At 43.3% G+C, this 13,064-nt stretch overlaps 1 protein-coding gene and 1 long non-coding RNA gene across 3 annotated transcripts in view; one reads left to right on the top strand and one right to left on the bottom strand.

The window, feature by feature from the left end:
• The first annotated feature begins 842 nt into the window (after window positions 1-842).
• Window positions 843-13,064, top strand: part of LOC125968445 (uncharacterized) — a 22,927-nt gene continuing 10,705 nt past the window's right edge. For both annotated transcript variants that reach the window (XR_011086859.1, XR_007481319.1), the window contains exons 1-2: window positions 843-1,087; window positions 1,203-1,321. This is a non-coding gene — a long non-coding RNA (uncharacterized lncRNA). The remainder of the gene's footprint in view (window positions 1,088-1,202; window positions 1,322-13,064) is intronic.
• chrnb3a (cholinergic receptor nicotinic beta 3 subunit a) overlaps window positions 6,509-13,064 on the bottom strand; it is a 9,921-nt gene continuing 3,365 nt past the window's right edge. Inside the window, exons 2-8 of the mRNA XM_049719485.2 lie at window positions 12,367-12,518; window positions 11,763-11,807; window positions 10,909-11,018; window positions 10,304-10,817; window positions 9,899-10,089; window positions 7,026-7,218; window positions 6,509-6,893 (exon numbers count right to left, since the gene is read on the bottom strand). Coding sequence (XP_049575442.1) covers window positions 6,762-6,893; window positions 7,026-7,218; window positions 9,899-10,089; window positions 10,304-10,817; window positions 10,909-11,018; window positions 11,763-11,807; window positions 12,367-12,518 — 1,337 coding nt within the window. The 3' untranslated portion in view covers window positions 6,509-6,761. The remainder of the gene's footprint in view (window positions 6,894-7,025; window positions 7,219-9,898; window positions 10,090-10,303; window positions 10,818-10,908; window positions 11,019-11,762; window positions 11,808-12,366; window positions 12,519-13,064) is intronic.

The following is a 13,064-nucleotide window of genomic DNA, read 5'->3' as shown; positions in this document are numbered from 1 at the left end:
GGTACATTTCACAGATGAGAATAGAAATGATTACAATCAAAAAAGCACTTTGTCATCATTTTGGCAAATGGTGAGGAAGGCAAAAGAAGCAGAATGTGGCAGATCTCCTTTCACCTTGAGTCCTGGAGTAAGCAGATAACCTGAGTGCGAGTTTTACTAAACAACAAATGAGTTATTTGAAAACATTTGTTCTACTAATGAGAACGTATCACCCAATATGCATAAAAGGTCTACAAGTGTTTGATTAAGTATCTTCACTTGGGCGGTGACACCCGCAACAAAGTAAAAGGCACTCAGGGGAATGTAGACCTCCATCATAATCTTAATTTGGATTATAACCAAATGGTACACGTTCATTGCTACCCGCCACACACATTCTTGAAAGATGTGTGCAATATTCAGTGAGAAATTGGGGGAAATGTAATTTCTAACAAAAAAGCAAACAAACATGGAGGGTAGTAATTTATAACATTCTCTTCACTTCATTTACTTATTTGTTAATCACATTTGATTGTTGCTTAATTCATAAAGAGTTTCATAATGTAAGATACATTGTATATTCATTCCAACTGGAGCTATTATGTGAGAGTAAAAAAAAACAACTAACATTTAAAATCCTGGCATCATTGCAGCTAACATGCAGTAACTTCATCTAAGTGTCACAATCCGTCTCCGTTCGTTTCCTTGTTTTAATGTTGCCATGGTTTCTGTTCGCGTCGCCCGTCCCCTCCTGTGTCAACTCGCAATCGATGTACTAATCACAGTCACCTGCCTCTCGTCACCTGTCTTGTATTTAAGTCCTGTCTGCGTGTCTCTCCTCGTTGGATTGTTCTCGTCACGTCTTCTTGTTTCTAGTTTCCAGTCTGTTCTGTTCTAGTCTTGTCCCTAGTCGAGCCTCTCGTCTATCTTTTGAGTTCTTCAATAAACCCAGGTCCAATCTGCATTTGGTCGCCCAGCTCCATTCACTCCATGACCCTGAGTATGTTTCCATTTGTAGCCAGCAACATTTCTCTTTCGTACCAATGTTCAACCAATCATCCTGCAACTGAATTCAACTTCGATCGCATTCTTCTGTCGCCCAGATGTGGTAGGTTGTTGAAACATTGTCAGAAGTAACTTTAAAGTAATGGCACACCGTCTTCGCCATGACCACCACTGATGTGTGTAAGCAAGGGTATGATTTAACAAAAGTCTTTTCATAGGACTGTCTTCAAAAATGAGCAACCACCTGAACCACAGAGACAAGCTAAAAAAAGAGTCTATTCTCTTTTATATGGCAGCCGTCATCGAATGTCAACATTCAATAAGAGCCAGTTCCAAGGTAAAATGTAATCCACCCTCAAGCTTTGTACAGATGTTCATCCGTCCCATGGAGTTTTTTTGCCTAAGGAAAATCCAAACCCTCCATAAAAGCAATGCTGCTTCCTCCTTGGTTGGTGTAAATTCCACCAGGAAATCTGCCTTTTTACACTACAGCTATTCCACCTTTGTGCCTGCGAAATACGGTTCAAAGTTTTAGGTGATGCCACAGCCAATTCATTGATTTATACCTGCCGCTATTCCACTTTCACGTGTATGGTCCATTGGTACTATATAAGTCATCCATGTTGTCATCACTTAGCCGAAAACTTCTCCGATTCTGTTTTCATTCATTCTCCCTTCTTCCATGTTTCTCTTGATTCCTCTCTGTCCTTCCCCATCTGCCTTCAATCTGTCTATACGCTGTATGTTTATTTTCCCTCACCTCTCTATTCTGTTCATGTGTTGAACTGTCAGTACGCAGCTGATGCAGCAGCGCCCTAAAACCATTAGAAGATCGCCTGCAGCGCTTCTTTCAATATTTATCACTCATCTTTTCATTTGCTTTAGTAATTTTGTACATACAGCACTTACTCTCGTCTCCTCATTTCCCTTTTTACATGTGTACTTACGGGTCCAGTCTTTGTACAGTCTCATATATGTATGTTGACTGCTATCAGCTTGCATTAAGAGATGGCTTTTCAGCTCAGCCTGCAGGGATGGGACTCTTGCTTGAATGTGAAAATTTGGTTCACTTGTCGTGTGCTGTATTTCTCTCCATGCGCGCTGTACCTGTTTATTTGCACTGCGACTATACTTTTTGTGTTTCACGTTAGACCACAGGTGTCAAACTCAAGGCCCGGGGTCGAGATACGGCCCGCCACATCATTTTATGTGGCCCGCGAAGACAAATTATGCATCAAATTCGTGTCATTACTAGAGTTGCAAATTGTCTTCACTTTTAATAACTTTTTTTTAAAATATTTGACCAGTTTTACTCATCTGACTTGAAAACGAGTTATTTGTCAGTTTGTTTTGTAGCTTTTACTGTATATAATATGAGGTGCTCATACATTTATTTGGGTTGACAGTCATAATGGCCCTCCGAAAGAAGCTATGACTACAACGCGGCCCGTGAAAAAAATGAGTTTGACACACCTGTTTTAGACTATTTTCTCACCTAAACATCTATTATAGCCAGTGGTCACATAAGTGGTACCCAGGTGTGCATGCGCACTGATGATATTAAAAGTACATCAGAGTTGATTAGAAGTGTGTCACTGCACTTTTGCATACCAAGAATTTGGCATTTTTGTTATGAAGGAAGGGTGCTTCAAACAAACAAATCTTTTCAGTCAACATATTGAATGGAATCACTGCATGGTATGTTCCTTTCTCATTTCACTTGAGCGAGCGTGTGATACAATATACTCCTGCGCGAACGGTAGAACAAACGCGGAGATGGAGGTTGAGCTTGAAAGCGGGGCAGGCTTCGTGGATGTCTGTCTCATTGCGTGGCAAGCAGCTACGAGGGTCCGTCACAATATGTCTTTCAGGGCTAAGTGATAAAATCATGACGTTGCATATTTTGTACTTTTATTTAGCATTTATTTTAAGAAGAAACTATTTTTGCTTTATTACATTAGCAGAATTTGCTAACCTTTTAACCTCACAGTACAGAGGTTGTGGGTTTGTTTCCAGGCTCTAGCCTCGTGGAGTTTCCATGTTCTCCCTGTACCAATGTGTAGGTTTTCTCCGAGTATTCTAAATTGTCCATAGGAGTGTGAACAGTGAATGTTGAATGAACGAAATCAGGATATTCCCCACCTACCACCCAAAGTCGGATCTCATAGGCTCCAGCACGCCACCGACCCTTGTGAGGATAAAAGCAGTGCAGATAATGGTTGGATGGGTGGCTTCAAGGTCTGGGGCTTGGACTGTACTGTTACTTGGTAATAGTCACTCATGCTTTCTGTAGGGGCAGTGAGAGCCTTTTGAAGATGTTGCTGTCATTGCTCGTGTCCACCTTTATCAAAAACGAGACAAACTGACATTAAAACCCAAACAAACTTTTGAAATCTAAGCTACGTGGCTCAGTGGGTTACACCTTCACTTTAAGTGTGAGGGTTAGGATTAGGGTTAACTCTGAATTGGGGCATTTTCAGATATGAAATTTTAAACAAAAGTTTGTAACTACTCTTAAAAATAAGAATGGTGCTTGGAAGCCAAATACACAGTTAAAATAACAAATGAGCTATATTACATTGACAAAGGTTTCAGAATGTGTGAGTGAGTGAGTGAGTGAGTATGCGTGCTTGATTGTGTGTGTGTGTGTGTGTGTGTGTGTGTGTGTGTGTGTGTGTGTGTGTGTGTGTGTGTGTGTGTGTGTGTGGTGGTGGTAGTAGTAGTAGAAGAGTATTTACACTGATGCAATCATTAGCAACAGCATATGAGGTGAAGGTCACGAGTTAACCCTGGCATAGAAGGAAGAGAATGCGGCAGGAACCAATAAGAACTAGACAGGTTGAGATGTGTCAGACTGCTGAACTTTAGGCTGTTGTAGTATGCACACTATGCAGTATTACCGTATTTTCCGGACTATAAGTCGCTCCGGAGTATAAGTCGCACCAGCCATAAAATGCCCCAAAAAGTGAAAAAAAACATATATAAGTCGCTCCGGAGTATAAGTCGCATTTTGGGGGCAATTTATTCGACAAAATCCCACACCAAAAACAGTCATGAACGAGCAACAACAGGCTAAACGATAGCAACAACAGGCTAAACGATAGGTATGCTAACGTGACAAACACAAACAAAGAGCTGAGAACGGGCCTGACGTAACATATAGAGTGATTAAGGACAACTATTACATGAATAACATGTTTATAAAACCATCAGTGTCACTCCAATTCATTAAATAGCAACAACAGGCTAAACGATAGGTATGCTAACGTGACAAACTCAAAGAAAGAGCTGAGAACGGGCCTGACGTAACATATAGAGTGATTAAGGACAACTATTACATGAATAACATGTTTATAAAACCATCGGTGTCACTCCAATTCATTAAATAGCAACAACAGGCTAAACGATAGGTATGCTAACTTGACAAACACAAACAAAGAGCTGAGAACGGGCCTGACGTAACATATAGAGTGATTAAGGACAACTATTACATGAATAACATGTTTATAAAACCATCGGTGTCACTCCAATTCATTAAATCCATCGATCGATCTTTGTCAACAATGGGTGCGCACGGCTGAGGGCGCTTGCGCTTCAAAATATTCCACAGGCTCATATAACGATAGATAAACTATATTTTAAATAACTATAATACAAGCCAATAATATTATCAAACCATCCGTGCACTTTAATTCCATTAAATCCATCGATCAAATTCCTCGTCCTTTGTCAACATCGCCGCGCGTGCGCCCTGACGTCACCCTCGTCTTTATTCCACAGATCTACTATATAACTATATTGTAGCATTAACAAAGTACAAGGATAGACGTAGGTTTGGTAAACGGCTCTTTATTAAACAAAACAAACTTCCAAGCGTGTGGCGGCGTGGACTTCCAGACAGACCGGGCGTGCGTAATGGCCATGTCCGAGCCCCGCGCACCGTTCGCGGACAACCACTCGGCCGATCGTCGGCCCCCGACTCAGTAGAGACCGGGCGTGCGTAAAAGCCATAATAGTTTTTCAAACCTTCTATGTCACTCCAAATCCTTAATTCCTTCAAACTCTTTGTCCTCCGTGTCACTTAGAAATGATCACCGCTAATGATGCCGGTCGTCCTTGTGTGGGCACGTTTGTATGTAAACAACCGGCGCGCCGCGCTACTGACGTCACTTGAAATAGTAATCCATTGGTACATCACGGTTCTCCAAACTTTCTTTCTGCTGCTCGATTACTGTTTTCAGCTGCATATTTTACAACTTGAAGTTTGTAACCTGCAAAATATGAGTTTCTTTTTGGTGCCATTTTTCTTAAGCCCACCCAGTTGATGAGTCACGGCCAACGGTAAAATTTAGAGCGCCCTCATCCAGTTTCGTCTGAAAATATAATTTTTTTTGGTTGTTTTATCAAAGTCAAAGTCTGCTTTATCGTCGATATATTTTTTTTATATACTAAGACACACAAAGAGATTGAAATTACATTTCCTCTATCCCTCGGTGAGATAGTACACATATGCATACAAGCAACACAAAAAAAACCAAGAAGGCACTAACAATGAATAAATAAGAGTATTGAATAAATGATAAATAAACAAATAATAATAAATAATAATAATAAATATAAGAGGAGCAAAAATGGAGCAAGTGTACATACAGCAGACAGTGGACTTGGATATGGTGCTTTAAAGTGTTAATTGCTTTATTTGATGTTTTCTCTATTTTTTATGTTTTGAATATGTTCAAGATAAAGAAATAAAAGCATGTGAAGTGATCAACTATACTAAAAATAACATGGGAAGTGGTCAACTATACTTGTAAGTGATGTCTTAATGATCAAGTAAAAATTTGTGAAAAAAAAACATATATAAGTCGCTCTTGAGTATAAGTCGCCCCCCCATCCAAACTATGAAAAAAACCGCGACTTATAGTCCGGAAATTACGGTACAAGTATACAAATTCATTGCCACCATTGGCCTTGCAAAGTGGCAGGGGAAAGTAAATGTACAGCTTTAGGTCGTGCGCATGCGCACCTCTCCATATCAAAATCTCAGACTTTCAGCTCCCCCAGTATGTCACTACAATTGCAACTTATTGTTAAAAAAAGACTGGGCAGTTTGCCAAGCGGTAGACAGATTAAAGAGTGATTTTATCGTCAGTGATACACAACAGTTTATGTGCTCTTTGACAAGGAATGTAATTTAGGAATCCCTGACTGCTGCTTATCAGAGAGGTGCACCTACAACCTCCTATAAAATCTGTAATTATAATTTATTGGTCATTAATGCAATAAAATAGGAGAGGCTGTGACACACGTGAGGATAAAAAAAATCCAAATAATGGTTGGACGTATTTGCTGCCATTTAGTGGTCACTCAATAGCATTACAGTCGGGCGAAATAACATGCATTTATTTTTAACTCGTGATTTAATGAACATTTTCAGTAATGACAGTACAAGTTTTAATAATAACTTTATTATAATTACATAGTATTGAGTGCTATGTAATACTATAGCACTATAGCACAATCACCTTGTCAAGCATGCTGTATATAGGACACTCCAATTTACTGATGAATGCTTTGCGATTGTGCCATATTTAAATGGCTGTGTAAAACCATTCATGAAAGGAGTACCTGCCTATTGCTATTTGTTTGCACACTTTTGTGCATGTACTTAAATTATTGGTAAAAGAAAAAACTATGAGTGAGTTTTATTAAACTTTGAACTCTGAAACTCTGAAAAACAGGAATTCTAAAATACAGTATTTGCAAGTATATATTCGTTAAGGTGAGCTGAAGTACATCTGCAAAGCTGGTGTGAAGATGAGGACTGTGCCTAATATTGACACAGTGAGAAAGGCCCACAGGAAAATCCTATCCAGCACCTGAGCCACAAACTTCCAGTCTTGCACAACCTGTATGAATAGGAAGACCCAATTACTGCCATAATCTTAAACATTTCTGTGGATTTTGCTATTATTATGAGATGATGACAGTCAGTGAAACCAGACTCATTACAAGCAAAATTGTCCCTCGAAGCCACACACCTCACGGATAAAGTGTTCCTTTCTGATGTGACGACTGATGTAACGAACAGAATGTGTGGCCTTCTCCAGCATGGCAAGCCAGGCTTGATTCTCCTCTTCCTTGCCTCGCGGCTGTCCAGGAGCCGCCTTCTTTCCTTTACCTCGACGTGGCTTCAGCTCAGGGCTACTTATCTCAGTATCTGAGAAGTGGTATCTATAAGAAATGCATACAATGCACAGTATTACCGAATTTACTGCGATTCTGCTAGTCGCGGTATACATCCCGCCTTCCAACATCGAAGGAGACAGGATCGCGGCGCTTGGTGAACTGTACCAGGCTGTCAGTGAACAGCAAACAGCGCACCCTGACGGTTTCACCATCTTCGCTGGAGACTTCAATCATGCCAACCTGAAGTCTGTTTTCCCCAGGCTTCACCAGCATGTTCCTTTTCCGACACGTGGCGACAGCTTCCTGGACCAAGTCTACTCGGCGTAAAAGGGAGCTTTCAAAGCCACCCCCCTCCCCCATCTGGGGCTTTCTGACCATCTCACCGTTTTGCTTTTGCCCGCATACAGACAATTGGTAAAGGCATCCAGGCCGGTTCGGAGGCAGCTTCGAGTGTGGCCTGAGGGTGCCTCCGATGCACTTCGTGACTGCTTCGACACCACTGACTGGGACTTGTTTAAGCAGGCAGCCACCTACAACGATTGGACGGACATAGAGGAGTATACTGACTCTGTTACCTCTTACATCACGAAGTGCATCGATGATGTGACTTGCTCGAAATCCGTCGTCACTCGCGCGAACTGGAAGCCGTGGCTGACGGGGGCTGTCCTCAGACTGTTGAGGGCCAGAGACAAGGCTTTCAGAGCGGGGGATGAGGCTGGCTTGAGGACAGCGAGGGCCGACCTGTCCCGAGGCATCAAAGAAGCGAAGAAGGCGTTCTCGTGCAAGGTCTCCACCCACTTCAAGGACAGCAAGGACGCACGTAGCCTTTGGCGGGGCATTCAGACCATCACGGACTACAAGCCCGCGCCGAGGAGCTGTGAGGGCGACGTCCGTCTGCTGAACGATCTGAAACCGCTTCTTTGCTCGCTTCGACGCCCAGAACAGCACTTGCCCGCTGAAGACCACTCCCCCCCCACACGAGCAGCCCCTGCGCCTCTCTGCCGACGGTGTGAGGAGGGTGCTTGCCGCTATTGACACCCGTAAGGCGGCGGGCCCTGACAACATCCCGGGTCGAGCGCTGAAGGACTGCGCTGGGGAGCTGTCGGGTGTCTTCACGGACATCTTTAACGTTTCCCTGCAGCAGGCCATCGTCCCCTCGTGTTTCAAGGCTGCCACCATCGTTCCTGTGCCGAAGAAACCTGCACCGTCCTGCTTCAATGACTACCGCCCTGTGGCACTGACGCCCATCATCATGAAGTGCTTTGAGCGGCTGGTCATGGAGCACATCAAGTCCGTTCTCCCCCCCACCATTGACCCTTTCCAGTTTGCGTACCGTGCCAAGCGGTCCTCTGAGGATGCCATCTGCTCTGCCCTCCACTCGGCCCTCACCCATCTGGAGAGAAAGGACTCATATGTGAGGTTGCTGTTTGTGGACTTCAGCTCTGCCTTCAACACCAATGTGCCGCAGCGACTCATCTGCAAACTCGACGAGCTGGGCCTCAGTACCTCCCTCTGCAACTGGATACTGGACTTCCTCTGTCAGAGGCCTCAGGTGGTGCGTGTTGGCGACAAAATCTCCGCCAGCATCACGCTGAGCACGGGGGCCCCCCAGGGCTGCGTGCTCAGTCCATTACTCTTCACCCTGCTGACGCATGACTGCACTGCGACCTACAGCGACAACCGCATAGTGAAGTTTGCTGACGACACGACTCTGGTGGGTCTCATCACAAAGGGCGACGAGACTCGGTACAGGTCGGAGGTTGACCTTCTGACCACGTGGTGCAGGGACAACAACCTCCTGCTGAACGTTAATAAGACCAAGGAAATCATTGTTGACTTCCGGAAGGGTCACACAACACACCTGCCGTTGATCATCGATGGTGCTGTGGTGGAGAGGGTGAGCTGCACCAAGTTCCTGGGGGTGCACATCAGTGAGGACCTCTCCTGGTCCGCAAACACCTCGTCACTGGCAAAGAAAGCTCAGCGCCGCCTGTACTTCCTGCGGAAGCTCAGGCGTGCATGTGCTCCTCAGGCAGTCCTGTCTACATTCTACCGTGGCACTATTGAGAGCGTCATCACCAGTTGCATCGCTGTCTGGGGTGGTAACTGCACTGAACAGAACTTGAAGGCCCTGCAGCGCATAGTGAATACGGCTGGTAAGATTATTGGTGCTTCGCTCCCCTCCCTGAAGGACATTTACACCTCCCATCTCGCCCGCAAGGCAACCTCGATTGCCCGAGATGTGAGTCACCCGGCTCACTCTTTGTTTGACCTTCTGCCCTCTGGGAAGAGGTACAGGAGCCTGCGCTCCCGCACCACCAGACTTGCCAACAGCTTCTTTCCCCAGGCTGTTAGGGCCCTGAACTCGCTACCCCCTTCTGCGTAGCGTGTGGCACTGTTGCGCTATTTTCGGGAATGTCTGCTGTACGCGCACTTGCTCCTTTTTTTTTCTGCTCCTCTTATTTATTTATTTATTGTTGTGTTATATATTCATTATTTATTCAGCACGCTTTTGTTATACTTGTTACTTGTTTGTCTGTTGTGAGCCATGTCTTGTCACCGTGGGACAGGGGGGAACGAAATTTCGGTTTCTTTGTGTGTCTTTGGCATGTGGAGAAATTGACAATAAAGCTGACTTTGACTTTGACTTTTGACTTTGTATGTCATAATTACTATACTATTGTATGTATGATAACATAAGTCAATTAGTTTTTGTTTTTTTTACCTGTCGGTATGCCCCCGCATACACAGCAGCCTGGGCAGTCTCTGAAGGAAAAGGGTCTTCACCCAGGGGGCCATAGGGTGGTAGGTTGCAGAGGAGCGATGGTGGACGTTAATGACGAAAACAGTTACAATAATGGAGAAGGTGACAAAGATCATAATAAATAGCAGGTATTCTCCAATTAAAGGGATCACCTGGGGTAAAGAAAGACAAAACAATATAGATATCAAGAGCATCAATTCTACACAGATCTGAGCTATTCACAGGCTGACCCAGTCCCGATCTCCCCCACTGATATAACAATTTGTGCCACAAGTGATTATAGCTTTAACTAGCCTTTGTTTGGTTACAAATTGACAATACAATTCTGTATTTACTGTACCAGCCTAACTCCTCAAGCCAGTCTACCTTTGAGGATGAAGGTATGATTTCTTCTATGACCAGGAGGAAGACAGTAAGGGACACCAAAACGGATGTGGAAAGTGACAGTTTCTCTCCTTCATCTGATGGTAAATAGAAGACCAGCACAGTAAGAAAGGACAGACCGAGGCACGGGATGATGAGGAACAGGGTGTAGAACAAGGGCAACCTCTTGAGGATGAAGGAATAAGTTATAAATGGGTACCAGTACACCCCGTCCCTCCTGTTTCCCTTCGTTCCTGTTGCATTGAGTATTTCCCACTCTCCGTTGTCAAAAAAGTCTTTGCGGTCAACATAATGATCCACCAGAACCAAATCAACCATGTTTCCATCATAAGTCCAGGAGCCAAACTTCATGGAGCAGTTTTGGCGGTCAAAGGGGAAAAAGGTGACATCCATGGTGCAAGAGGATTTGTAGCTGGCAGGCGGGGTCCATGTTATTGTCCCGTCCCACCGAACAATGGCCTTAGTCATCAGGGAACCCTCAAAACGACCATCCGCACTATTGATTAATGGGAAAGGGATGGAATAAAATATATCATTGAGACAAAATGAGAGCCGAAAAAAAAAAAAAAGAATATTGTGTCACTCACTTTTCATACAGAACAATGTCTGGCAGCCATATAGTCTCTGAAGGTACTCGGGTAGATGTAATACCTCCATAATCATCTGGATTCCACTTCAACTTGACATCGACCCATTCCTTTAAAAAAGTCATGAATTTAGGCAATGTTTACTACAAAACGGTATTTGTATTGTAAACGGAATGTGGATTGTGTGTCGGTACCTTGGCACTGGCTGGAAATTAACCTTCTAGCTTACTTACATCTGGAGGATTTCAAATAATTTTAGTGATTAACAGTAGTGTTGGTTGAGTGGTGTTGGTTAAATGATTTACTAGGGGTTTAATGAAAACCATTTAGAACTGAAAAATCAGTTTTGATTAAGTAGAGGCGAGTGCATCGGTACACAAACCATTTACAGAAACTTAAACAAGTCAAAAGATGGTATGAATTGCTATGAATTGGTTTGATGTTGCAGATGATTTGGTGTTTCTTGAAGTTTAATTAACGTCAAGCAGATTATTCAGCACCACGGAGAGCGGAGAGTTGTTCGGTTGTACTGTAAATTTATGAGCAATGGCATGCTTGTTAATTGGTTAACAAAGTGGATTCATTCTAGCAGCGCTAATTAAACATAGAATGTAAATTCTTGTTATAAATGACAGTCTGCTACATTTATTATGGCCTCAACCATAATGTGATTTCTACACAGTTAAACAAGCCTGACTAGCTACTTTGTATATTTTTGCAACCTGCCTTCTTCATCACCAGCTCCTCCTACACATTGAGTATCATTTCATCAACAAAGTATACATTGAAAACACAGTAAAATAAAAGTTATATTACTGCACAAAGCCTAGCGTTCCGTTAGGCTGGTGTTATACCTGCCAAAGCCAGACATTCGTAGTCATCAATTGGTTCTTCTCATCCTGTTGGAACAAAGGGAACACAGTTTCTCTTTCTCTGGAAACATTTATGAGGAAATGAGAGCCAAAGAAATGTTGACTTTGATGAAATACAATTTTCATGGGATAAAGTAGCTTCTCTTGCGTTCGCGCACACATGCATCACCACAGCTTGCTTGAGGCTATACCAGTAGCTACAGCTGTGTGTATAAAGACAATGGATGAGAACAGTATCACTGGAAACTGGAGCCTCATTAGTATCACCAAAGGAAAGCAAGAAAGCTCAGAAGCATGACAGAAGTATCAAATTCGGTGGTGTTTCTGTGAGGGTAGTGGGATCTCTCAGGGGGGCCTAAGCTATACCTCCTTAACTCTGTACCTGCTCCTCTAATGAGTATATAGTAATGTGTTAATGAGGCATCACCATGCTAACCTGAGGTCAGGTAGTGTGCGACCTTTACGCAGTTTTGACCTCTGTACTCAATACAACTTGCGGACAGTAAGCCGAATAAATTTTTTACATTGATGAAAAATAAGTGCTGAACGTATTGTGTCACTGTAGTTGCATGTGTTGAGTCCTCACCACATCCACCAGTTGTGAGATCTTAAGTCCAAAGCGCACCGTAATGGTGTCATTGGCATGCTGTACAGGCCGAACCCACTTCTGATAACCTCGGAAGAGGTTCCTCAATAAGGCGTCTTCCAACTCGGCCAACGACACAAAGTCATCTTGAGCTGGAAGCAGAAAAAGAAAACTAAAATAAAGCAAAGTAATTTTACATATTGTCCATATGGCTGTAATGTTGACCTCCGCCATCTAACAATAACTTTATCAAGAAATTATTTTTAAATAAACAAAGTAAGGATCGCCACTGTTTAGCAGATCCACCTCACAGTTCAGAGGTGGAGGGTTTGATTCTGGCTCCAGCCTTCCTGTGTGGACAGAAGAAATAAACGTGATCTAAAAAAAGAATGCAACACAAAAAAAAGACAGAAGTCACTGGTGAGCTAGTTTTATAATACACCCACAGGCTACCCATGTGGTCCTCGGGGGTACCTGGTACCCACAGACACCCCTGCTCTAATATACCTCCTGCCCTCAGTCAAATCCTATGAAGTACGGCAAGCATGAAGGGAATACAGCTCCTTTACTTAAAGCACTTGAATGGGCGATCACGATTACCCCACGTTATTCCTTCTGTGCCATTTTGCACATGACACACAACACTAGAGACAATCAACCTGCGCACAACAGACATGAAGTACAGCATTCCTCAGGAG

The sequence above is a fragment of the Syngnathus scovelli genome, chromosome 5 (genome assembly GCF_024217435.2).
Source record: "Syngnathus scovelli strain Florida chromosome 5, RoL_Ssco_1.2, whole genome shotgun sequence".
In the NCBI taxonomy this organism is placed as follows: domain Eukaryota; kingdom Metazoa; phylum Chordata; class Actinopteri; order Syngnathiformes; family Syngnathidae; genus Syngnathus; species Syngnathus scovelli.
Note: the sequence above shows the minus strand (reverse complement) of the source record. Positions and strands in the feature narration are given on the sequence as shown.